Genomic DNA, 24214 nt, shown 5'->3' on the forward strand with positions numbered 1-24214 from the left:
GTCACATTTCCATTTTACAATCAAGATGGTAGATGATTTTCAAGGTGTGAAAAAGCTACATGGGTGTTACTCAGCTCGGTAGTTTAAAATAATACATATAGCTACATTTTAATGACTAAAACTTGAATACAGTACATAATAAGGAGTGCTTTTATATATTTAAGTCTATAATAACTTTGATTGGGGATCCTGTTGCTGACAATTTTTCTACATACAATACTATGATTTTCTTCTACATACTATACTGTTTTTGTCTTCATACTATACTATGACTTTTTTCTACATGCTATTCTATGTTTTTGTCTATATACTATACTATGACTTTTTCAACATACTATACAATGTTTTTGTCTTCATACTAAACTATGTTTTTTTTCTACATACTATACTATGACTTTTTATGACTGTTTTAGACATATACTTTTAAAAAATGTTCAATGCCATGAGCACAAATAAAACAAAAATATTGCTACATACCACTCGAGGTAAGAAAATCTTCTTTAAAATGTGGATGAGCTGACCCTTTAATTTCAGAAGAAGTTACTGATGAATCTCACAAACATTTCATGACTTTCCACACAATAAATGTTTTATTACTCTGTGACAGGACACACACATTACACTGCCAGCACATAATTAATGTTGCGTACAAGATTCAGACATTCTCCACTTCATTGCCAAACTACATCAACAGCAGAACCCTACTCACAATACCACTCTAAAGATGCCACATACAAAGCCCAAGGTGGATGCTGAGGCAACACCATAATACACACACACTCATACACACGATTTGCAGGTGATAAGGACACACACACACAAGGCCAGCTCAGCTCACTAAACCTTCTGTAGGTCACAATTCCATCTAACAGTCAAGATGGTAGATGATTTTCAAGGTGTGAACAGACATTAGATTAACAGCGTGTGATCCTCCTGGTATATAATATCTCTTTAGAAGCAGCTTTAGGGGATTACATTAATTTTGGGGCTCAAAATGCTGTAGAAAAAAATGAAATGACAAAAGCCAGACATCACGCACCTCAACATGGGTGTTTTCTCAGCAACAGAGTTAAAATTAACTACATTTTCGGGACTAAAACTTAAATACAGTACATAATAAGGAGTGCTTATATATATTTTTATCTCTATAATTACTTTGATTGGGGATCTCGGAATTACGTCAGCTCTAGCTTGTTGAAACTACTTAAGAGCTCTATTCCAAACGACTCACCCTCAAATTGAATCTGTCAATATCTAAAAAATAGAAGATCCCTTCCTTAAAGTGCCATGACTTTACCATACAATATACCTTTTTAAAATTACCAACTATCTTTGAAAATCTACTTTAATTTATTTGCAGTCAATCGGCGGTCGATCAGTCATCGTGTGAGTAGCGTCACTGTTCTGTGAAGCTGTTTTCTTGCAGGAGTGAAGCTCTCCACTGGCAGCGATGCGACGGCTCAGATGGCCGCAGTGGTGTTGGTCTCTTTGGGTCGGATCCGGGTCACGTGTTCCAGCTGGCCGGAGTCGGACACGTCATAGCTAGTCTTGTACTTGGCCAGGATTTTCATCAGTGGACGGAGCTTCAGCCACCACTGCTCCTTAGGGATCCTGTGGCTGAGGAGACAAAACACAAGGATGACTTATATACTCATGTACTGTGATATTTTTCTTGCTTTTTCCGACACACTGTACAAGGATATTTTGACTATTTTCGACATATTATACTATGACCTTTTTCAAAATACTATACTATGATTTGTTTTTGCTGTTTTCGACATACGACTTGTTAAAAACTCTAAGTATATGTCGAAAAAAGTAGAAAAAGTCATAGTACTGTATGTCGAAAAAAGTCAGTACAGTATATCGAAAAAAAATGAACACTAAAGTATGGCGACAAAATACTTTTATAAAAACTTTATTCAACATTATATACTATGACTTTTCGACAGACTACACTATGAATTATTTTCGACATACTCTATGACTTTTTTCAACTTTATTTGACATGCTCTACAATGGCTTTTTTCGACATACTATACTATAACTTCTTTAAAATGTTTTTCGGGATACTATATTTTTATAGTATAGTGTGTCGAAATCAGTCCTAAAGTCATAGTATAGTTTTTCAAAATAAGTAAAAAAAAAAAAAGAAAGTCATAGTATTGTTTGTCCAAAAGAAGTCATAGTAGTGTCGAAAAAAGTTAAAAAAAAAAAAAAAAAAGTCCTAGTATGGTATGTCGAAAAAAAAGTTGAAAAAAAGTCCTAGTACAGAATGTCGAAAAAAGTCAGTATAGTATGTTGAAAAAAAGTCATAGTTTGGAATGTCAAAAAGTCATAGTATAGTATGTCAAAAAAAGTCAAAGTCCTATAGTATGTCGGAAAAGTCATAGTATGATTTTCGACATACTATAATATTACTTTTTTAACGTACTATATTATAACTTTATTAGTAATTTTAAATTAGAAAATACAATAGTATGACTTTTTTCAACACACTACTATGATTTTTTTTACTATTTTAGACACACTATACTATGACTATTTAATGCCTTTTTTTGGCATACTATGACTTTTACACTTTGAGAAACTATAAGTGAAGTATAAGTTTGTCTCATCTTTTTAGTGAATCAGGGAGGTGTATTGCTACAGAGGGTAAAACTGAAAGTGTTTTTTACACAAAGTCCGTCTCGTCCCGGAGCTGTGACACAGGCTGAAAGACCAGAGCTCTGCGACGCATCCCCAACAGGCAGGCCGTGTCCTCCGAGTTAGCAAACACACGCCCTGCGTTGAAGACAAGCATCAGCCTTTATAACCAAACACATAGTGCACCCACTCATACACGGACACGGAGGAATCCAGAAAAACAAGGAACCATGTCTGCAGAGTTTTGTTCTACCTCCTTTGTAAGACTCCTTGAGCGTCCGTGTGATCCATTGTATGGCTTTAGCAGCAACTTTGGTGCCAAAGTTTCTATCAAATGGTGATGGAGCTCCTCCCTGTGAAAAGGAAAGCAAATATTGTTCTATTTAAAAAAAAAAGGCTGGGAAATAATATAATATCAAAAAAGGATATTTGTATAATATATGTAAAATGCTAATAATGATGATTAATACAACAAAATGTTATATCAGACAAAACAGCAGAGTTCTGTAAAACAGTAACACAATATGATCACATCATCGCAACTCCACTAAAACACAATGTTATTGAATTATCATCCAGCCCCAATTTACAATATTTAACTGACACCCTTATGCACCCCACCTCTCTCTCAGTGCATGCTGGGATAGGCTACAGCTACCTGCGACCATGGAAAGTTTAATGTCTGGGCCACACCGTCCGCGTGAGCAGGGCGGTGCGGTCTGTGTGGCTGCCTCTCTTCTAGACATTCAAGGTCTCGCCTATTTTATTTCCCCCATTTACAGCAAAAAATAGACAGTGAAAATGATCTTTTGACAGTATATTGACATCGTACCAGCAACATATTCTAGACATAGAAACTGTAGTAATGTCACAGACATGTGAAGTAGTAAAAATGTATTTCTAACGCAACACTTGTTTCCATTTCAAAATAAAGCCCACTAACATTTTTCTGTGGACAGAATCCCTTCATTTGTTAACAAGGCTTTTATTTGCAGGACAATGTTGTGGAAAATGCAGTAACTTGCATGGCTCCATAATTAATAGAATACCTGCTTTTAATTGATCCTTATTATCATTTACAGCAACAGCAGCAATGCTGTTGGTGTGGACACCACGCGCGTGTGAGCCGCAGCAGTAAGCAAGGTTGCCGTCACGAGCCGCTCATGCAGGCAGCTGATTGGCCCAGGCAAAGAGGAGTATTTATGGACTCACTCAATTTCAGGATAACATGACTCCCTACATCACTTCAATTCATTAACTTCCAACTAGTGAAAATAAAGCATGTACAATAAAATGTGATTGTGTGTGTGTGTGTGTGTGTGTGTGTGTGCGTGCGTGAGTGCGTGTGTGTGTGCGTGTGTGTGTGTGTGTCTGTGTCTGTTTCCTACCTGCTGCATATGACCGAGGATGTTCTTCCTACAGTCAAACACTCCTTTTCCCTCCTCAGTGTACAGCTGGTAGATAAAGTCAGTGGTGAAGTTCTCATTGGAATTCTCATTTCTAAAAAGACGCATTAAAAGGGCAACAGGTTAATTACAGGTTAAACAAAGAAGTTAGAACCTGCTGTAAAGTTTTCTTAGGAACTACTTTCTACCTTAGAAATAATCCCCTATTGAAAGTTGTTGACGGTGTGTAACAGGGACATAGATTCTGAAATGAGACGTTGCCGTATTTTTTGTAATTTGGGTGAACCAAGCAATCTAACTAGTGTCCTCATGCTGTTGGTTTCTCACCAGTGATCAAGTGCCCTTGAGCCAGGGCATCAGTCCGCTGTCCACCTACCTGCAGAGCCACTTGCAATGCACCACTGTGCTCGAGTGTGTCTTGTAATAATGAAATCACGCAGGTGCAAACCTCAGCACAGGCACACAATGTCACCTACACACTGTCCAAAATACTACATTTGTCCTAGTTCCACAGAATTCCATCCTGCTGGGAGCACTTTAAACAGTGGGATGGTGCAGTGGACTTAAAATAGCCACAACAGATGACACCGAGTTAAGTGTGTAAGGTCGATTAGCTGTCAAACACATTTTAAGAGTAATTCGTTTTGTGTAATTCACTGAAAACAAATACTTATTTACAATAAAGCATCACAAAGAATGATTTACCATTAAGAAATAGATAAATAAAATAAATAGTTTTTACACTCCTATCTCGTGTTCTCTCCCTCAGTGCTATACACACACCCATGCAAAATCCCACAGGCTAAACAGTGCGTGTGATGGGGTAATGCCATGGAAACTGCAGCTGAAATGTAACATTTAAAAAAGGAACAAATTGTCTGGCATATCTGAGTGCTGAGACTCACCTGAGCACCATGCCTCTCTGGATACTCGTCTTCATCTTCTGTGTCAGATGCTCCACGTTGGCCTGAAAACAAAGCGCAAAGAATGTTCACGTTCAACCGCAGCGACGGCGGCCTGCAACCTGCAACCTGCACGGGTAGCCGATCCAGCCGTCTCATCACCACCTCAGAACGGAGAGGGTGCAGGGTGACATATACACCACCAGAGGGAACCTGGTGGAATCATACCTGCTGTTTCTCCCCCGCTAACACCCAATCAAACCTAAAACCACTCTTAGCTTACAGGGCTCTTTACCATAGATTCTATAGCAGTCACTTTTTGTTTTCATTTGTCGTCATTTCTGCACTTTTCAAAATGTCAGGAGAAAAAAACTTCAACAAATATAACACTTTTTTTTTAATTTTGGTTTATGTTTTTGTGATTTGGTCTTATTAATATTGTATAATATCTAATGAAGAATTACTTTACTAACAACCAAATCAAATTCAATCAAATTCAAACTCAATATATTCTCTGTTGCTATGGTATGTTATTATGTGTAGAGCACAAAGTGGCTCACACAAGGCAATCAAAAAACAACTATTATAAAAGCAAATCAAAACCCTAAAAAAAAGACATTAAACTGTACTAGAATAAAGGTAAAATAAAAATAAAACAAGATCACAGACTATCAGGTGCATGTGCATTTGAACATTTTTCATTAGCACTGTGGCGTAGAGGGGTGGCAAGCTTCATCCTTAAAGGGATAAATAAAGCTGTAATGAACTCAATAGAGTTTAAGTCTGACACAATGTGACAGCAACAACATAAACATGGGGACAACCCTGACGCCTCTAATCACCCCGACCTGATCTGTCTGTCATGCAGTGATGCAGTTCAGAGGTTATTAATAAATTGCTTCAGACGTACAGCCATAATCTGGGTCACATACACATTCCTGAAACATCCAGGGAGAGCCAGTGATGAGCTGTAGGAGCCTCAGAGCCAGGCGTAAACTTTCAAAAGATATATTTATGTATACTACTCAGGTTAACTTAAGGTTATGAAATATAAAGAGACATTCCTGATGATGTGAGGCACTCATCTGAAAACAAGAGGGAGACACAAGGGGAACGGTAGCCCTTAAAGGTGAACAACGGCCATTTCTAAAACACTGATATTATTCTGGAGGCCTGTATAACATAATGGAAAAAATACTGCAACTTGCTCATGTACGCATATTGCAAGGGCGTGCCAGGAAACCAAAAGGTGGCAGCGTCATCACGGTAAACTGTAACTGCCTGTCAGTGGCAATTTAAAAGATAGTATAGAATTTCAACAACATTCGCAATTAAAATAAACATGATGTCACTTTATGAATTTATTTGATGTTAACAATAAACACTTAGAACATGGGGTATTTCTTTCTGACTTTTGCAGTAGTTATAGTTTATGTATGACGTCTATTGGAACAGAGAAATCCACTGGAGTGGAGTAATCCAGGATTTGGGCAGCAGCTAGCTTGCAGTTTCCACAGTGAAGAACATCTCAGACTATGACTCCCTGTATATCCGTGCTATATGTGGTCAACAAAAGACAAAAGTCTAGTACTGTATTTATGGAATTAGCTATAGCTAATGTTATTTTACTATCTAACTAACTACTTAGCTACCAATATGCCGCGCCTGTCACTAGCATGGTTGCTCGCCGCGGGATGACCGTCACAACATGCTCTGAAATCCTGTCATGATTCCAGTGGACAGCACTTGCATAACCTATAACTACTAGAAAACAAAAGAAAGGTATGACACAGTTTCCCTGTAAACATAAAATAGATTCACAAAGTGACAGCATGTTCATTTATATTGCAAATTAAATTCTATACTCCATTGATCAGCCGATCAGCCATAACATTAGAACCACTGACAGGTGAAGTGAATAACATGGACTATCTCGTTACCATGGCACCTGGCAGTGGGTGGGATATATTAGACAGCAAGTGAACATTTTGAACTTTGTGTTGGAAGCAGAAAAAATGGGCCAGCGTAAGGATGTGAGCGACTTTGACAACAAGGGCCAAATAGTGCTGGCTAGACGACCGGGTCAGAGCATCTCCAGAACTGCAGCTCTTGTGGGATGTTCCCGGTCTGCAGTGGTCAGGATCTACCAAAAGTGGTCCAAGGAAGGAGAACCGGTGAACCGGCGACAGGGTCAGACCCGAGGCTCATTGATGCACGTGGGGAGCGAAGGCTGGCCCGTGTTGTCCGATCCAATAGAAGAGCTACTGGAGCTCAAACTGCTGAAAAAGTTAATGCTGGTTCTGATAGAAAGGTGTCAGAACACACAGTGAGGAGCAGTTTGTTGTGTATGGGGCTTCAGACGTACTGCAGACGTAGCTGACGTCTGCAGACCGGTCAGGGTGCACCCTGCTGGCCCGTGTCCACCACCAAAAGCGCCTACAATGGGGACATTGTGAGCATCAGAACTGGACCACGGAGCGATGGAAGAAGGTGGCCCGGTTCTGATGAATCACGTTTTCTTTTACATCGTGTGGATGGAGACGAGTTGGAGGTGTTGACTTGGCCTCCAAATACTCCAGATCTCAATCTGATGGAGCATCTGTGGGATGTGCTGGACAAACAAGTCCGATCCACAGAGGCCCCACCTCGCAACTTATACAGGACTTAAAGGATCTGCTACTGACGACTTGGTGCCAGATACCACAGCAGACCTTCAGAGGTCTAGTGGAGTCCATGCCTCGACGGGTCAGGGTTGTTTTGGCGGCAAAAGGGGGACCTACTCAATTTTAGGCAGGTGGTCATAATGTTAAGGCTCGGTGTATATCGCCGCAGACAGATAGTTACTGTTTACTGTGATGACTCCAGAATAATATCAATGTTTTCGAAGTGGCTGTTGTTCTCCTTTAAGTTGAAAACGTTGCCTTATTAAACAGCTTTACTAAATGCTGAAATGAGACTGTATCTCTGACCTGCAGGTCCCGGATGTTAAACGGCTCCTCGTAGATGTAGACGGTGTCGGCGCCTGCAGCCAGACCGCCCACGGTAGCCAGGTAGCCACAGTAGCCCCCCATGGTCTCGATGATGAAGACCCGCCGCTTGGTGCCACTGGCGGACTGCTTGATGCGATCACATGTCTGAATCATACACGCAGGTTTCACAGTTATTAACAAGCAAAACGGTAGATTTGTTCACCACGGCGACTTCACCAAAGTAGAGCTGAAATTCAATTCAATCAACAGAAAATTTGACAATAATTTTAGATAGTGAGTTAATCATATAAAGAATGAATGAAGTGAAAGGTTGCTACAATTTCTCAAATGTGGGGATTTGATGTTTTTATCTATTTAAATTGAATTAAATACGTTTGGCTTTTTAGGTTTGCGGTCAGTCTAAGTAAACAATCTGAAATTTGGGCCGTGGAAAATTGTTGGGAATTTAGATATATGTCTATAGACTACACAATAAATCAAAACAGTTATCAGAAAAAATAGTTGATGATAATGATCAGCTGCAGCTCTACTTTAGTAAATAAAAGACTGAGTAAACATGCAGTTACCGTTTAATGTCCATGCTACAAGAAGAGTCAGATCAAACATTCTGAGTCTCAGTGATGCACAGGTTAACTCCTTATTAATTAATAAAACATTGATATGCCAGGGCAGTGGGTGCATTACTTAAGTTTTACTTTAAAGTTAAAATAACACAATTTATAGCCTAATAGATGCTGTGTTTGAATAGTCTAACATTTACCTTTGTGGGTTCTTAGTATAAGCTAAAATGTTTTAACCTGCATTACTGCTTATTTACTTGAAAGCTACATATTATTGTAGGCAACTTTTGCATAATAATTAATGTAATTTCAGTATATTCAGGATTTTACTATTGGATTTGATTGGACATGGTTATCACTTTGTGTTTTGTACAAGGTCTATCTGCTATGAAACAATAAAAGGTTTAACTAACTAACATTTGAACGAGCATTTTTGTTGTTGCAAGATTTACAAAACCTTCCTTTTAACAGTTACAAGCATACATTTTTAAGATTAACTGTAAGATGTTTCACATCAAAGCCTCTTATTGCTGTACAATAGTAGGTGTAGTAGCTCACACACTGCCTTGGTTTTCTGTAGACACAGGTAGGTTTAGATTCCCATATTAAGAAGAATCATTGAATTGGGATGGCTAGTGATTAAATGCAGACATGGACATCAGAGTTAATCTGTGCATACTGGAACTCTGTTCTAACCAGGTGAGTGAAGTCGACCAGATCTGAATAGTATACATCAGGGCAGCCTTTTTTATCTTGTTGGTAAACCTCATTGTTTTACCCATCTGGTATCAACAGTACAGCCGACACGTTCTCATCATAACTCGTCACATACTGACGCTTTGTCAGACCCCTCGGTGTCACTTTTCGGTCGCAGTTAACACGTTGTTAATGCTGTGAATTAAACAAAAACACTTGCTTAGGATTAGGCAACAAAACCACTATAGTTAGTTTAAGGAAGAAACAACATGGTTGGGCTTAAAATTACTACGTTTGTACAGTGAAAATGCGTCTCGATGTGGAGAAAACAGGGCACGAATGATCGGTTGATTGTAGCGTTAAAGTGAAACTTGATGCACGGGACATGAACAGCGGCCTCCTGGTTGCACCCATCCACCCCCCCGCCCAAATGTGTGTCTCTTTTCCACTTTAGACTATGTCATCACAGCACTATCCCTAAGCCTTTACTGTTGCCGTGGATGGGGTTTCGTTGTAGTTAATGGTGCGTCGCATACTGCCGCCAAAGGGTGCCTTGTGCGGCGGTATTGAACGTTGGCGGCCGTGACAAAGCGTCAGTATTTGACGCCCTGGGAATAAGAACGGGTTGGTGCAGCAGGTAAAACAAAAGCATTGGCAACCAGCATCCAGGCTTGAAAACATATCAGTGTTGCACTCCTCAAACACAAACAGCATCACAAACTTTACTAGCAGGAAGAGAGGGATTTATCACATAGCTGCTTCCAAAATAAAGATCATCAATACAACATAAAAGCAGTCAGCTGACATGCAAATGCATTATGGTCATCAGATTTGCGTATTTTGGATTAGCAGGGAAATGTGTACTCACAGATTGGAGTTCTACTTCTGTTCTCACATACAGCTTTCGAACTGATCATAATTCAACTCTCTAAATATGCAGGACTGATTCTGTAATCAAGGTATCTTCATAGGTTAAACTAGGACTTATCCACATTAACTGTCATTATCATAAGACATGTATCACTAGAAGATGCCTCTAGCTGTTATTTTCCTGTGTTTTTTCCACTGGCCCTTACCTGCACGATGGCGTTGAGGGACGTGTCAGCTCCGATACTGAAGTCGGTGCCGGGCACATTGTTACTAATGGTGACAGGCAGCATGCACATCGGGATGCAAAACTCCTCGTGGTCGGCCCGGGCCTCGTACAACTGCAGCAGGGACTCAAAGGCCTGATGGTGGTGGCCGGTGACATAAGGTTAGACTACCAGGGGTTAACAATGCATATCTGAGACCCAGTCAGTGTGTCCTTGTGTAGGAGACTACAGTGTTTTTACAGGCTGCTTCATGGTGCACAGCGGCTCCCTTGGCTTGTATCCTTCCTTGTAGCTGAAGCTGTGTCCCAATTTGATGCTACATGCTAACTGTTTACAGTATGTACTATGTGTTCATTTTCATATACTATTTTTGCATTATGCAAGAAATCAATGCACTTTTACATTACTTTTTTTCCAGGGATGTTTCTGGAGCTGTTTCACCAACATCTACAACATCATGTATTTACACAACAAAGGAGAACTCCTGAAGATTTTAAAACTTAACTCTGAGTTTTAACCACTTACTGTACATTTGGACGTAGCTGATGCTAGTTTAAATATACCAGTTCAACAGTAATCTTTCCCCCTATGGAGTTGGTGAACGATAATCTACTGTTAATGCCATTTTAGGAGCTTTCCCCAACTCTACATAATTGAACACTTCTAGTCTACCAAGGTTGAAGGACACAAGTAAAGGGAGTCCTTTGAATTAAACCGAGACCATGAAGATGTAGCACTGTAACGTGTGTATGGCCTGCAGTGTGTGTGCTGCTGCTGGGCTGGCTCTCTCCAGGTGACCGGGGCTTTGGCTTCCCATTGGCTGAGAGGAGATGGGATGGGATGGGGGGGGGGTCACCCTGGCTGACACATAGCGGTGTTGACATGTCAAGATAAAGACTGGGGCTGGTCTCCAGAGGCTGTGGGCAACGCTTCCTTTTATGTGCAAGAATGTACAGAGGGCCTGGCCTGGTTCAAAACAGTAACAAGACTTAAAATGTAGACTGCATTCAGCAATGCTGGACTTGTACATCACGGCATGAAGACTCTCCAAGAGCACCAACTCTGTGCCATATGGATGCAAGCAGAGTGTCCCTGTTGCGTTGTATATCATCATCGTCCAGTCGTCTGCTGTTTCCCCAAACAAACACAGAGCGGGCCGCATGAACACGCCAGTGCCACGCGCCAAAAACATGCCACAACACGTCACTGCATGCCCTAGCTGCACTTACCTGGGACCTCCGCTGTCCAGCTCGCCTCCAACAACAACCAGTATTGAGGGTTTTTCTGCTGTATGTGTCCTGATGCAGTGTGTGGGCATTAGCTGAATCCTGCTTATTAGCTTCTGTGGTAATTGTGACTGTGTTTCTACTGTTCTAGGACCTCTGGTTGCAACATCCACCTCGGTATACTTAATAACTAACTAAATATATTTGTAATTCAAGGATATTAAAAAAAATATATACTGTATCAGTGTCTTGCCATTAGCCAATCATTTCCTGTTGCATTTTTGCCTGAAGATGTGTCGCCAAAGCTATATGTGATTTGCGATTTTGGGCTATACAAATAAAATTGACTTGACCTGGCAAGTCTGAATTGTGTTTGAATTTTTGTTCTCATACTTCTTTGCACTGTACCAGTATCATATACTACCATTATGCTATGGTTTTGTTTATGTGAAAGCAGAGGGTTAAGCCTCTACGTTCCATTTAGGTCTAAGGAAGCTCTACTTACAGGTTCGATTGTTGAGTGTCGGGCTGACTGTGTTTACACAGAAAATACTGCAGCCCACTGACACTGTACAGCATTTGTCAATATCATGTGAGCCCTTTGCTGAACTGTCTTGACTGTCTTAACTTGTCAAATAAAGTCCACCTTCTGGTTGTTAAAGTGAGGATGCGAGCTGTCGATCAGCGAAGCCCCAAACTCTGACAGGCTGGATGGTGTGTGTGTGTTAGGCCAGGGTACACACATCCAGCCACACTTACATCAGTAATGGCGTTCAGAGCGGTGTCTGAGCCAATGCTGAGGTCTGAACCAGGTATATTGTTGGAGACGGTGGCGGGGACCATAACCATAGGCACACAGAGCTCGGTATGCTTGTCCCGCGCAGCAGAAAGTTCCAGTAATCCCACATATGCCTGCAGCAGTGAGAGCCAGCGTCTTATTGGTTGTTGTTGTTGTTGTTGAGGGTCTACAGACAAAGGGGATGAGGTGTGGGAGGAAAGCGAAGAGGCCTAACGCCAAGGTCTTTACAAGTACACTGGACAAGAGGACATAGGAGAGTTTTTAACAAAATCCTGGGGGTAGGAGTCAATTTTTTTTTTTAATTTTTTTTAATTTATGTAGCATTTAGTAGCTCCAATGTGTATTGCATTGTGGAACAACAGTGTTCACAAAGAACACAATAAAAGGTTAAAGGGATGGTTTGGGTGTTTTGAAGTGAGGTTGTATAAGGTACTTATCCTTAGTCAATGTATTACCTACAGTAGATGGCGGTCGGCATGACCCCCACAGCAGCAAAACCTATTTTAGACACCTAAAAGAACCAATATCAGTTTAAGTGTATGCTATATTTAAAATATTTTCACTACTTTACCAGCCCTTTCTGACGGGGAACTGAAGCTGTATCCATCTGTGCTCTTGGCAAAGCCACCAGACTCCATTGAAAAAAACTGTAATTTTTACGAGGTAAAATATTGTCTGAAACATAGACTGTACAGCTGTCTCACGGCAAGGTAAACCGGCAAAAATATTCTAAATATAGCATACACTTAAACTGATATTATTTTTTTTAGGTGGCTTAAATATATTTTGCTGCCGGCCCCGTCCACAGCAGTACATTGCTTTGCTTCCGTGCAGTAAAGGCACTGTTACACCAAGCTGACAGCTGTCAGACAGTTTGGAGCCGTCCTAGCTTTTGCAATGTGTCGGCACCGTCGGCTCTAGTCTGCCCGTGTTGGAGGTTTTCTGGCCAATTCAGCACGTTGAATTGGCGGCAGAGCCCATCGGAGAAAGAAATCACTTGGCTGTTCAGTTTAAACAAATCAGTGCACGATAAGAGAAACGGAAGTGAGGAAAGCAAGCAAACGAAGGCACACAAAAGGCTCTTCTTATTTTTCATCTTCATCACATCATTACATCATTCCAATACACGGATATTTTCACAACGACGGGGCCATCTGAAATGAATCATAACAACGGCTTGTGTAACGGCCTTCGGTCTTACAGTTTCCCTTTTTGAATGATGAATACAGACTACAGCCGCCTGCTGGAAAATAATTTCCTCTCACGCAGGCACGTACGTGTAAACTGGCTGTTGGCTCTAGTCTTTGCAGTGTGTTCAAATGCAACTTGTCGACCAAGACAAAGGCGACGTGGGGCGACGAAACAGTCAGCCTTCATCGCCGCTAGTTCTTTGATTTGGGCTTGGTGTGTCTGGGTCTTAACTCCTGTCTGCTCTTCCTGAGGGCGTGCCAACCACTATCTACTGTAGTTAATACACTGACTGTGGATAACTATCCCTTTAAGCCAACTTAGCATACAGACCTCTCTGAGTATTAGTTTTATCTTTTCCAGTATGAACACACTAAATGTTGAGGAACATGTAGGGAAGACAAACGTGGCAGGAGGGGCTTATTGAAAAGAGGGCTTTGAAGGGGGACAGGGCCTGTTGGTGTGCAGTAGGAAGATCAGAGACAGCGATGGCGGGTGGGACAGAAAAAAGGTCTGGGGATGACTGTACTGGTGGGAGAAGCCAAAGGGAGAGAGCCAGGCCAATCACAGAGGACAATGAAACACACAGAGGAAGAAGACGCTGTAGCTCCACACACAGAAAGACAGACAGGGAGGGAGACAGTGTCCATTTTTTGGCCTAGCTGCCCAAGTCAAAAAAACGCTGTATTTTGGAAAATTTAAAATATTTGTTTAGAAATTTAAATATCATTTAAATTAGTGATGGAAGTTACACTTTGGGCCCAAACTTTTACCTGCACACTTATATAAATATGAGGCCCATCCTCTTTAACAACTAGTTCACTCTACTGCTGAATATTAAATCCATCGTTTGGTTAAGGTCACTGAGGTTTTACATATAAATCATCATAAGGTTTTGGCTTTGCAGCTTGGCCATAAAGTAATAACCAAATATGGACAGACAAGGAGAGACCCTATAACATTTACATGTCTTAAATGTATACTGAAGATATGGTTATACAGAAGCAGAGACGTGTTTTGCAAACTGAAATGTCCTGTAGGGCAAATCAGTTAAATCAGACAATACAATACATAATGCAGGTAAAATACTGGAAAGAGAGTACTTAATAATGCTGTATGGCAGGTATATCAAGTTTTATCAGATTTATCTTTCAAAATTACTCAGGAATTCTGCTGTCAAACAATTATCAGTAGCTTCTGAAACATAAAACAAACAGTCAGACTAAAATATTTTAAAAGTATGAGGAAACACTGAAAGATAAAATATTGTGCAATTAAGATAAAACACCGCCATTATGTTCAAAAATCAGGTAGAGTTACAAACCTCGAATCCTCCGATGACCAGCAGGGCGTTGATGTTATGGATCCTAATCTGCTCAGCGATCTTATCCAGATGTTTGCCTGGAAGAGTTCTAGCATATAGAAACAAAATAATTAAATTGTGTTGTCAAGCTATTGTTTATATTTAGAGTCAGCCTTTTTAGTCAGTTAAGGTACAGTTACACTGACTATACACAAAGTGTTTTAATTGATATACAGTAAATTGGCAGAAGGATGTATTGAGATTTGTAAAGGATTAAACCTCATTCAGATAGGATTAACATTAATATTCTGCCTCGCTCCTTGGTAACTAAACTCAAGGTCAAGATTTTGTAATTCATCACTTGGTAGAGCAAAGGAAAAGATAGAGTTATTTAAATCTCCCGTCTGAGGATCCACAACTTCCTTGATTTTTAAAGACAGAAATCATGAGCCTAAAGCAAAAAAATAAAACAACAGATGATTAATTTATTAATTTCATTTAAAAAAAAAAAAAGGATTTAATTTGAGAAAAGTAAGAGAAAAAACAGCATCTAATGTCAAGAAACAAAAAAACAACAAATGTATACAAGATTTAAGTCACTAACAATATCAATACAATCTTCAGATTACACATCTACACTTTTTTTTCCCACACACAACTCACCGTTTGGTCCCGAGCAGAGAGCCTCCTTGGCCAGTCCAACCACCAACATCTCCCCATTTGATCTCCTTGATCTGATTTATAAAAACAGGAAGATGTCGTAATTATTCAGTCATTCATTTTTGCAAAAACTACTTCCCTTCAAATACTAAACTCATTTTTAGTGTAAATCTTTTTATTACATTTTTCAAAGTACATAGTCAAAACAACATACCAAACAATATAAGGTGCACAACATATCAGACAAGTACATACGTAACTAAAATACTAGAGAAAAAGAAAGAAGAAAAAAAAAAAAAAAAAAATTGTGGAACACTACTAAAATAACATACATTTATACATCCATACTTGTGTGAATGTGGATTTTGAGAGTGTGTGTGTGTGTGTGTGTGTGTGTGTGTGTGTGTGTGTGTGTGTGTGTGTGTGTGTGTGTGTGTGTGTGTGTGTGTGTGTGTGTGTGTGTGTGTGCACGTGTGGGTGGGGGATGGGGGGGGGGGGGATCAGGGGAGCCTACATCTGCTGTTTAGATACATAGTCATGTTCAAAGTAAAAGAGAAAAGGCCGCCACACTTTGAAAAACCTCTTAGATGAGCCTCTTGTTGAGTATCTAAGTTTCTCTAGCTTTAAATATGTCATTACACTTTCTATCCATTGAGAATGCGTCGGTGAATTGTTGGATTTCCACTGTAGTAGTATTAGCCTTCGCGCTAGCAGTGAGGAAAAAGCCACTGCATCAGCTTGAACCAATGACAGTGAGACTTCTGGAGGAGCTACCCCAAATATTGCAATTGTTGGGTCTGGCTGTATTTCTTTACCACAAATGTATGAAAAGGTTTCAAAGATAGCGATCCAGAGTGGAACCAGGGCTGGGCAAGTCCAAAACATGTGATATAGGGTGGCATCGTCTTGATGGCAACGGGAGCAAGTTGGATCTGTTCCTGGGAACATCTTTGCGAGTTTGCTTTTTGAAAGGTGGAGCCTGTGAATAATCTTAAATTGTAGTAATCCATGTTTTACACAGATAGATGTTGAATGGATCCGTTCAATTGCAAACCGCCAAACTTTATCTGAAATAACCGCTCCGAAGTCTTTACCCCATTGTTCCCTGAGATGGTTCAGTGAAGGCGATGCCACCCTTTGAATTTCACTGTACAGTCTAGATATCAGACCACGTTCAAGAGGATCCAAATCTAAAAATTCCTCAATCCAAACATTTGTCGGGCGAGATGGGAAGGAAACAAAAAGCTTTCTGACTAGACTGCGCACTTGCAAATACCTGAAAAAATGAGATTTAGGTATGTCATGTTCTCTAACAATGTGCTCAAAAGACATAAAGTTTTTATTTTGAAAAAGATCCCTTATACATCGTAGCCCCTTCCTGAACCATAACTGGAATGCAGAGTCTATTAATGAAGGTGGAAATAGCCCGTTAGATACGATAGGTAGCAAAGTGAGCGCCTGTTTATGTTTAAAATGTGACCTAAACTGGGACCATATTTTCAGTGAGCCATTTACAATGGGGTTGACTGTCTGCCTTTTTTTGCTGAGAGGTAGTGGTGCACAAAGCATTGATGGTAAGGATACTGGATTGCAAACAAATTGTTCCATCTCAGCCCATAATAGTCCTGTGCCCTCATAGAAATTTGATACCCAGTGAATAACTTTATGAATGTTGGAAGCCCAGTAATAATGCAGAAAATTTGGCAGTGCCAGTCCCCCCGCATCTTTCGGTCTCTCTAGATATGCTTTTCTAATTCTAGGAATGTTTTTGTTCCAAATAAAGGAAGATATGTATTTATCCAAACTCTTAAAAAAAGATTTTGCAATAAACACAGGAACATTCTGAAACAGAAAGAGAAGTCTTGGTAGAATGGTCATACTAAACTCATTTTTGATGTGTAGATGATGATTCACAGATTCACAGATCCACAGACTTCATTGACAACAGATTTTATTAGAGCTACTTCCTACAGAAGAGACTGTCCGTTGAAATCTGTCGATAGTGTGTTCTGCGGATTATCCAGACTAACAGGGACACTGATTTCAGAAAAAGATGTGGCTGCTGAATTTCTTTAAATTAATTTTTTTCATGCCGTGAGCACCACAGAGAAAATGTTATTAAAACTAATGTGGTGGAGGCAGAAATCTTAAAAGACCGATATCTCAAAACCTTGGTAAATATAACCAACACCCTCCGCATGGCTGATATACGACGGCGTATTAGGGCCATTTGAGGTAAGAAAAAAATAATGAAATTTAAAACAAAATTTAAATTCACAGAAACACTGCAGTAACGTGAGCCGCCAAGTGCAAAATATATAAATTATATTAGTATTTATTCATGTTCATAAAAGAACACAGAAAGAACATGAAAGATAATGCGTATATGCATCTTTCAGGACCTCCGCCTCGCTCAGAGGCCATCCTTACTGTAAGAATACTACTTTAGGAGCAACAAAATTCAGACAGCAGCTGGCGCTACCACAGTTTTGCACTTGGCATCTCATGTTACCGCAGTGTTTTAACGGTGGCGTCTGAAGGTGCGATGAGGTTGATCCAACCTTGCAAAGTGAAGCGATGGGGTTCCTTGACAAAAAAAACAAAACTGTTTTTTTTCAGAGTTTTTTCTCGCAAATGTGTTATGACAATATAATCTCAAAGAATATTCACGTTTTTGTCTCTTAAATTTGTGAGTTATTTCTCGGAAATTTACCACTTTAATCTTGTCAAATCTGAGGTTTTTTGTCTGAATATCCCCCCTCCCCCCTCCCCTGGATCCAAATTTTTTTTTGTCCCGTCTTCTTTATATTATCGGTTATTCATTCTTGTCAATGTCCGGTTACTGTGCCAGCGTAGCTACATTTATCCAGCAGCTGTATATTATAATCAGTGTCCTACTTAGTTGGGGTTTTAACAGGGGATCACAGCTTTCCTTTCCAATCAAGTCTAAACCTTCAACATGACAACTCAAGTCACTTCATCGCTTTCAACAAGTCTTTGCTACTCTGCACAGCTGAAAAGGTGTACGTGTGTGTTTCTGGAAAGCATGCATGCAATTGGAGTATAAGTATAACCAAGACTGTGTGTGTATACTGTATACATGGCATAGCTGCTGTAGGAGTGGAGTAATTGGCTTACACTAAGTATCAGTGTTTATCTGGACACACAGTGTTATCACTGTAGCCAGTGCAGCAGAGGGGAGGAGAGAGACTGCACCGCCACTCTCCTGCTCCCTGCTATTGGTCAGTAAATTCACCATGACCTCCAAGGAATGTAGCTTACCCTCATTGTCTAGTAGCTTTAAGTAAGTTAATAGTCTGATTCATTGCCCGATGGTAGTATTTGCTCCTGGATCACTGAGGAATGCAGATGTAAGATATAATAAAAGCCATTTATGATAGAGAGGTGCAGAAATAACAGCCACAGAGAAAAGGCAGCATGGCCTGACCAATCATGTCTTAAGATACGTTGGCTTGTCAGCAGTGTCAAGTTCAGGTTGAATAAGGCTCTGCACATACTTGAGTAACATGACAACCCAGAACTACAGCGCTCGCAGCGTGACTAATATTTATTTAGGTTGAATAAACTTCTCTTGTACTTGAGTCCTCACAATACTGAGAGCAGAGATTTCATGACTGAACTGTGTATTTATTGTAATTGATAATTAAAACATTTGAAGAGTTTGCTGAAGAAATTGCAACATATACAATGTCATTGCTTGCACTACTGTATTGTTCTGATAAATTGCTGAATACTACAGGGCAAAAGAGGTCCCCTGAATTTAGAAGAATTTAATCTGTACAAAAAAAATGCACATGCACTTGACAGCTAACGTGTATTTTTAGTAGGGCTGTCAATCAATTAATATTAATAAAATATTTAATCGCGATTAATCAAACATTTCTTTTCTGTTCTAAATGTACCTTAAAGGGAGATTTGTCAAGTATTTAATACTCTTATCAACATGGGAGTGGAAAAATATGCTGCTTTATGCAAATGTATGTATATGTTTATTACTGGAAATCATTTAACAACACAAAACAATGACAGATATTGTCCAGAAACCCTCACAGGTACTGCATTTAGCATAAAAAATATGCTCAAATCATACTCAAGACCAACAGGCAACAAAAGCTGTCAGTGTGTCAGTGTGCTGACTCGACTATGTTTGTATTTGTATTATCTTAAAGTGGGCATGTCTGTAAAGGGGAGACTCGTAGGTACCCATACATAGAACCCATTTTTTCATGCAACATGGGTAAGATTCTAGATTTTATGTAGATAGATATACTGTAAGTTGAGATCCTTCCTTATTCTGACAAATTACTTTCAGGCAAATTTCTACTGACTGCTGTACTGTGAAATGACAAAAACACTATATAATTTTTTAAAAAAAAATCTGAATATAGTTAAAATGTTTCAACATTTAAAAAATGTTTTTAATTGAGAGAAAATGCCTATAATTTGGACCAATGTAGTGCTGTTTTATATCACTGTAAATTGAGTTTTGGACGGTTGGTCAGACAAAACAAGTCATTTGAAGACGCCATGTTTGGGTTCTGAGAAACTGATACTTCTGACACTTCATAGACTACAACTCTAAATGAATTGAAAAAAAAGAGATTATGTGATGCTGCCCTAGACAAATATACTGAAAACAAATATGTACACTACATAGTTGCATGTTTCTCTTTCACTCTTACCTGTCCCTTGTAGAATCCCTCGAAGCCGTCATTGACGGCAAACATTTTGTGGCCTTCAGTGATTCCCACTCTGACAGCAGCACGCACGGCAGCGTTCATACCTGCTGCCGGGGCGCCGACGTTCAGCACCGCAACATTGAAGGAGCTCTGTGGAGGATGGAGAGAGGCAGTCACAAACACACAGTACACACAGAAATACACTAAACACATAGAGGAGAAAGCAAAACCTGGCACTTACATACAGTATGACCGTATGTTATAACACCTCCAAGCTTTGTCACATTTTAAAACATCTTCACACCTCAGGCTTATATTCAGTGTACAATCACAGCATGTACAGTATGATGCTTGGCTTGAAGAAGATGGTATATCAGCAACTATTAGAGGCAATGAAGACAAGCAGTGATTTCTGTAGCAGACATGAAGTAAGCAAATGACACAAAACTCACTGCAGGTGACTTTTATCACCGCAGGATTATTTTGCAAATTAAGAATAATTGTTCTCCATGCCTGACAGGACAGTTGTCCGTCTACACTGCCTGATAATACCATCCATGTCTCATTAACTGCTGGAGAGCCAGGCAAGACTTTGCCTCAGAGCAGAACAGCAGCAGGCAAAGATTACCTTGCATGCAAGAAGCCACATGCTGCTAAACGACGCAGTGAAGCAGCAGCTGCTTTCTCAGGACAACCACTGAAAATGTTCAAATACAAACTTTTACTCACTATCCAAATGTTTTCTTGCTATACAAACTTGAATCATCTGCTCCACTAGTAGCAGAATATACCTTTAGGTCACATTCCAAAATTGCTGCGCAACAACTTTCAACTCCTAATATCAAAATGCACAAGGTCCATATTTCATGACTCACATTTGAATGCAAGCTTCATACACTCAGTCACAAAGGTGTGCTGGGAATTAACGGTACAATAGATAGGGCTTCCAAAGCTTTTCTCCCGCAATTCTTTAACAGGATAATTGAGGACATGGATTGGATTAAAGAACATGAAGACAATGTGGAGAGAATCAAAATGAACAGGCGTCCAACTCTAAGCTGCTGATGAACTTCTCAGTGGCAAAACTCAGAGCATAACAATATTTAAAATACCACAATTGTGAAGACAAGTTCAGTGAGCAGATTTGTGTTAGTATTAGGGCTGTCAATCTTTTAAAATACTAAATCGCGATTAATCGCATGATTGTCCATAGTTAATCGCCAATTAATCGTACGTTTTTAATCTGTTCAAAATGTACCTTGAAGGGATAGTTGTCAAGTATTTAATACTCTTATCAACATGGGAGTGGGCAAATATGCTGCTTTATGCAAATGTATGTATATATTTATTACTGTACATCAATTACCAACACAAAACAATGACAAATATTGTGCAGAAACCCTCACAGGTACTGTATTTAGCACAAAATCATAACATGGCAAACTGCATGCTAAAGGCTGTTCTAAATCATAACTTTCCTAAGACTGTGGTCTGTTTAGGCAAAGTTCTTTTTCAGATACTTCTGTTTGACAACAGTATTAAACACCAATGTACTGAAAGGTCTAGAATGTGATCCTATTTAAAAAAAAAAGAACGGATTTGCATTGGCATCGCTATCAATTTGAAAGGATACCCAGCCCAAATCATTGTAAAGATGATCAATATTCTTCACAGCTACAAAACAATTGTATCTCTAAAGTCTTTAAAATGTTTCAGGGTAAAGAAAAAAAGTAACCACATTCTCAGCATGGCAGCCAGTTTTAAAACACTTTTTTCCAAAGGTTTTTGAGAAATCAAATGTGATAAAAGTTTAAAAATCAGAAAGGAATCATCTAATTCTTTGGCTGACGTTAAAACATTAAAATCACTGGGATCTGTAGTTTTTCCACAATAACATTATTAGTGTCTGCTACACCTTCACAATGGGTTTAACTAAATCCAGTTTCATATCAAGACAGTTTGATTTCCCAATCTATTTAATTCCAACATCATATTTTTAAACTCCCCGCACCAGAGCTTTAATTTCCGCAGCCACTGACCATTTTTAACAGAGAGAGTGTGGAGCCTGTCCAGTTTGAGTTATGAATAAGCAAGGACACTCTCGGCCACCATCTCCACAGACTTAACAGTAAACTGCAAGGAGGGCTACTTCAGGTTGGTTTGAAGCAGATCACAGCTGACGCTGTGATTGTCCTTGACAGGGAGGCTGGTGGGACGACTTCACTGAAGCACTAATGCAACTCTTTGCGTGTCTACATTTCTTCTTGTAAGCAGAGCAATGAAGGAATAAGCAAAGACAGACAAGAGCGACAGATAATGAGCACCGGCACTGTCATTTTGTGGCACTGTGTTACCATAGAAACATATGTAGTTATAAATGTTCCTCTCCTGTCTCATAAAAGTTTAATAATTAGACTAGATACTGAGCAAAAAAAATTAAATTCACTCATGTTTTTAATTAAATTTGATGTCAGCATGGGGGATTTAGAAGACAAAGTGAATATGGAGGAGGATCAACTAAAAGGTCTAAACTAGTTGCTGAAAAGCTCGTCTGCTCTGTGAACTACGCCTGCAGAAGCTGACCTATAGAGCGTGCTCTGCTGCAGCCTCATTACTCATCACATACGTCAGAACGCTCTTCACCCCCCGCCTCCTCCTCTCCCTCAGGACAGAGACAGCCACAGAAAAACTGTTAGTGTCACAAAAAGACTGCAGCACCCACAAGGCACCTGACCAGGAAGTACCTTATGCTACCGTACAAATCTCAGAGCCGCTGGTGGAAAGATACATTAGAAGAGTTAAAATTGTGATAATCTTGTCATTTGAGATAAATCATTATTTTTTTGTTTATTATTTGGTTGTAAGCATACTTACATTTGGAAGTTCAGAATCGGCTGTTCGGTAGGAGAGGAGTCTGTAGGTGGTTAGATTGTTTTCAAAGCTCCTGCAGATATCAAATGTGAAAAACAAAGTTAGCCGAAGTAGAAAATGTCAGCTCTGTTGCTGCTGGAGGGAAAGCCTTTACACAGTTATACTGGGGCACATACTGTTTAACAGGCAAGAGAGCGAGTGCTATGAATATGTGCAATAAATAAATCTTGTATATCATACAGGACCTCTGATGAAACAGGTGGAAAAAGTGACTTCTTTGCTCTATTTAAGCCTTTTATGTGTTTCATCTACCTTTTAAATTTGTTTGTAGGCAAATGGATTCCATATTTAATCATATTAAAGTAGCTGAAGTTAAAAACATACCTGCCACGCAGTCTCACTGCTTCTTCAAATTTCTTCTCATCCATGGCCTTCTGTACCTCTTGGGTCTGATGACAAAACATAGAAGAGGTTCTTCATCACACACGTCAAAGGCTGCTTTTCTGTTGTGACAGGCTTCTGGGTCTGTTTGTGTGTGTGTGTGTGTGTGTGTGTGTGTGTGTGTGTGTGTTTGTGTGTGTGTTGTTGGTTTTTCTGTCTTGTCGGTAAACGGAGTGCGGGGTTTTGCCAAACTGGGAGCACCTGGACTCAGTGATTCTGAGCACTACCACCTCATTCCTCTTAAACCACATGACACGCAGACTACGGCCCAATCAATAATCTCCACACCCACAGACTTTGAGGCACGTCCCCGCAAAGTCTGTGAGGGTTTAGGGCTGTCCCACTGTCAATCATCATTTTGAGCGCTTTATGTACACTTTCCCTAAGTCTGCATTAATGCAGACTTAGGGAAGACTCTGCATGACCTTTCTCTCCAACATGCACACACACACACACACACACACTCTTACCATCTGAACACACTCCATAAGTGGTAGTCGAACAGCCTGGTTGCCAACTAGAGACACGACGCAGGCCGGGGTAGTTGGAGAGGCCTCCAGTAACGCCAGCACCGCCTCCACGCCCATACGACTGGCCTGCAAGGGTCAAATGTCATTTCAAGGACATTACTGAGCAGCAGGATGTTTATAGTGTTAGTAAATAAACATGTTAGGGGTCAAGACTTGAGAATGTAATTTTGACTTGACTACCAATTAATCATGTCACAACAAA

The 24214-nt window shown here is 39.9% G+C and overlaps 1 protein-coding gene across 7 annotated transcripts in view; it reads right to left on the reverse strand.

The window, feature by feature from the left end:
* Window positions 1-562: 562 nt before the first annotated feature.
* Window positions 563-24214, reverse strand: part of LOC119498195 (ATP-dependent 6-phosphofructokinase, platelet type-like) — a 39965-nt gene continuing 16313 nt past the window's right edge. For 2 of the 7 annotated variants that reach the window (XM_037786780.1, XM_037786778.1), the window contains exons 10-23: window positions 23953-24078; window positions 23426-23490; window positions 23045-23114; window positions 22797-22832; window positions 20174-20320; window positions 15474-15544; window positions 14832-14919; window positions 12280-12432; window positions 7924-8088; window positions 4958-5019; window positions 4035-4146; window positions 2900-2999; window positions 2679-2784; window positions 563-1617 (exon numbers count right to left, since the gene is read on the reverse strand). In XM_037786780.1, coding sequence (XP_037642708.1) covers window positions 1461-1617; window positions 2679-2784; window positions 2900-2999; window positions 4035-4146; window positions 4958-5019; window positions 7924-8088; window positions 12280-12432; window positions 14832-14919; window positions 15474-15544; window positions 20174-20320; window positions 22797-22832; window positions 23045-23114; window positions 23426-23490; window positions 23953-24078 — 1458 coding nt within the window. In that variant the 3' untranslated portion in view covers window positions 563-1460. Of the gene's footprint in view, window positions 1618-2678; window positions 2785-2899; window positions 3000-4034; window positions 4147-4957; window positions 5020-7923; window positions 8089-10276; window positions 10430-12279; window positions 12433-14831; window positions 14920-15473; window positions 15545-20173; window positions 20321-22796; window positions 22833-23044; window positions 23115-23425; window positions 23491-23952; window positions 24079-24214 lie in introns of all 7 variants that reach the window. The other 5 variants (XM_037786779.1, XM_037786785.1, XM_037786784.1 and 2 more) reach the window with 5 other exon arrangements.

This window comes from Sebastes umbrosus, chromosome 12 (assembly GCF_015220745.1).
Source record: "Sebastes umbrosus isolate fSebUmb1 chromosome 12, fSebUmb1.pri, whole genome shotgun sequence".
Lineage (NCBI taxonomy): Eukaryota > Metazoa > Chordata > Actinopteri > Perciformes > Sebastidae > Sebastes > Sebastes umbrosus.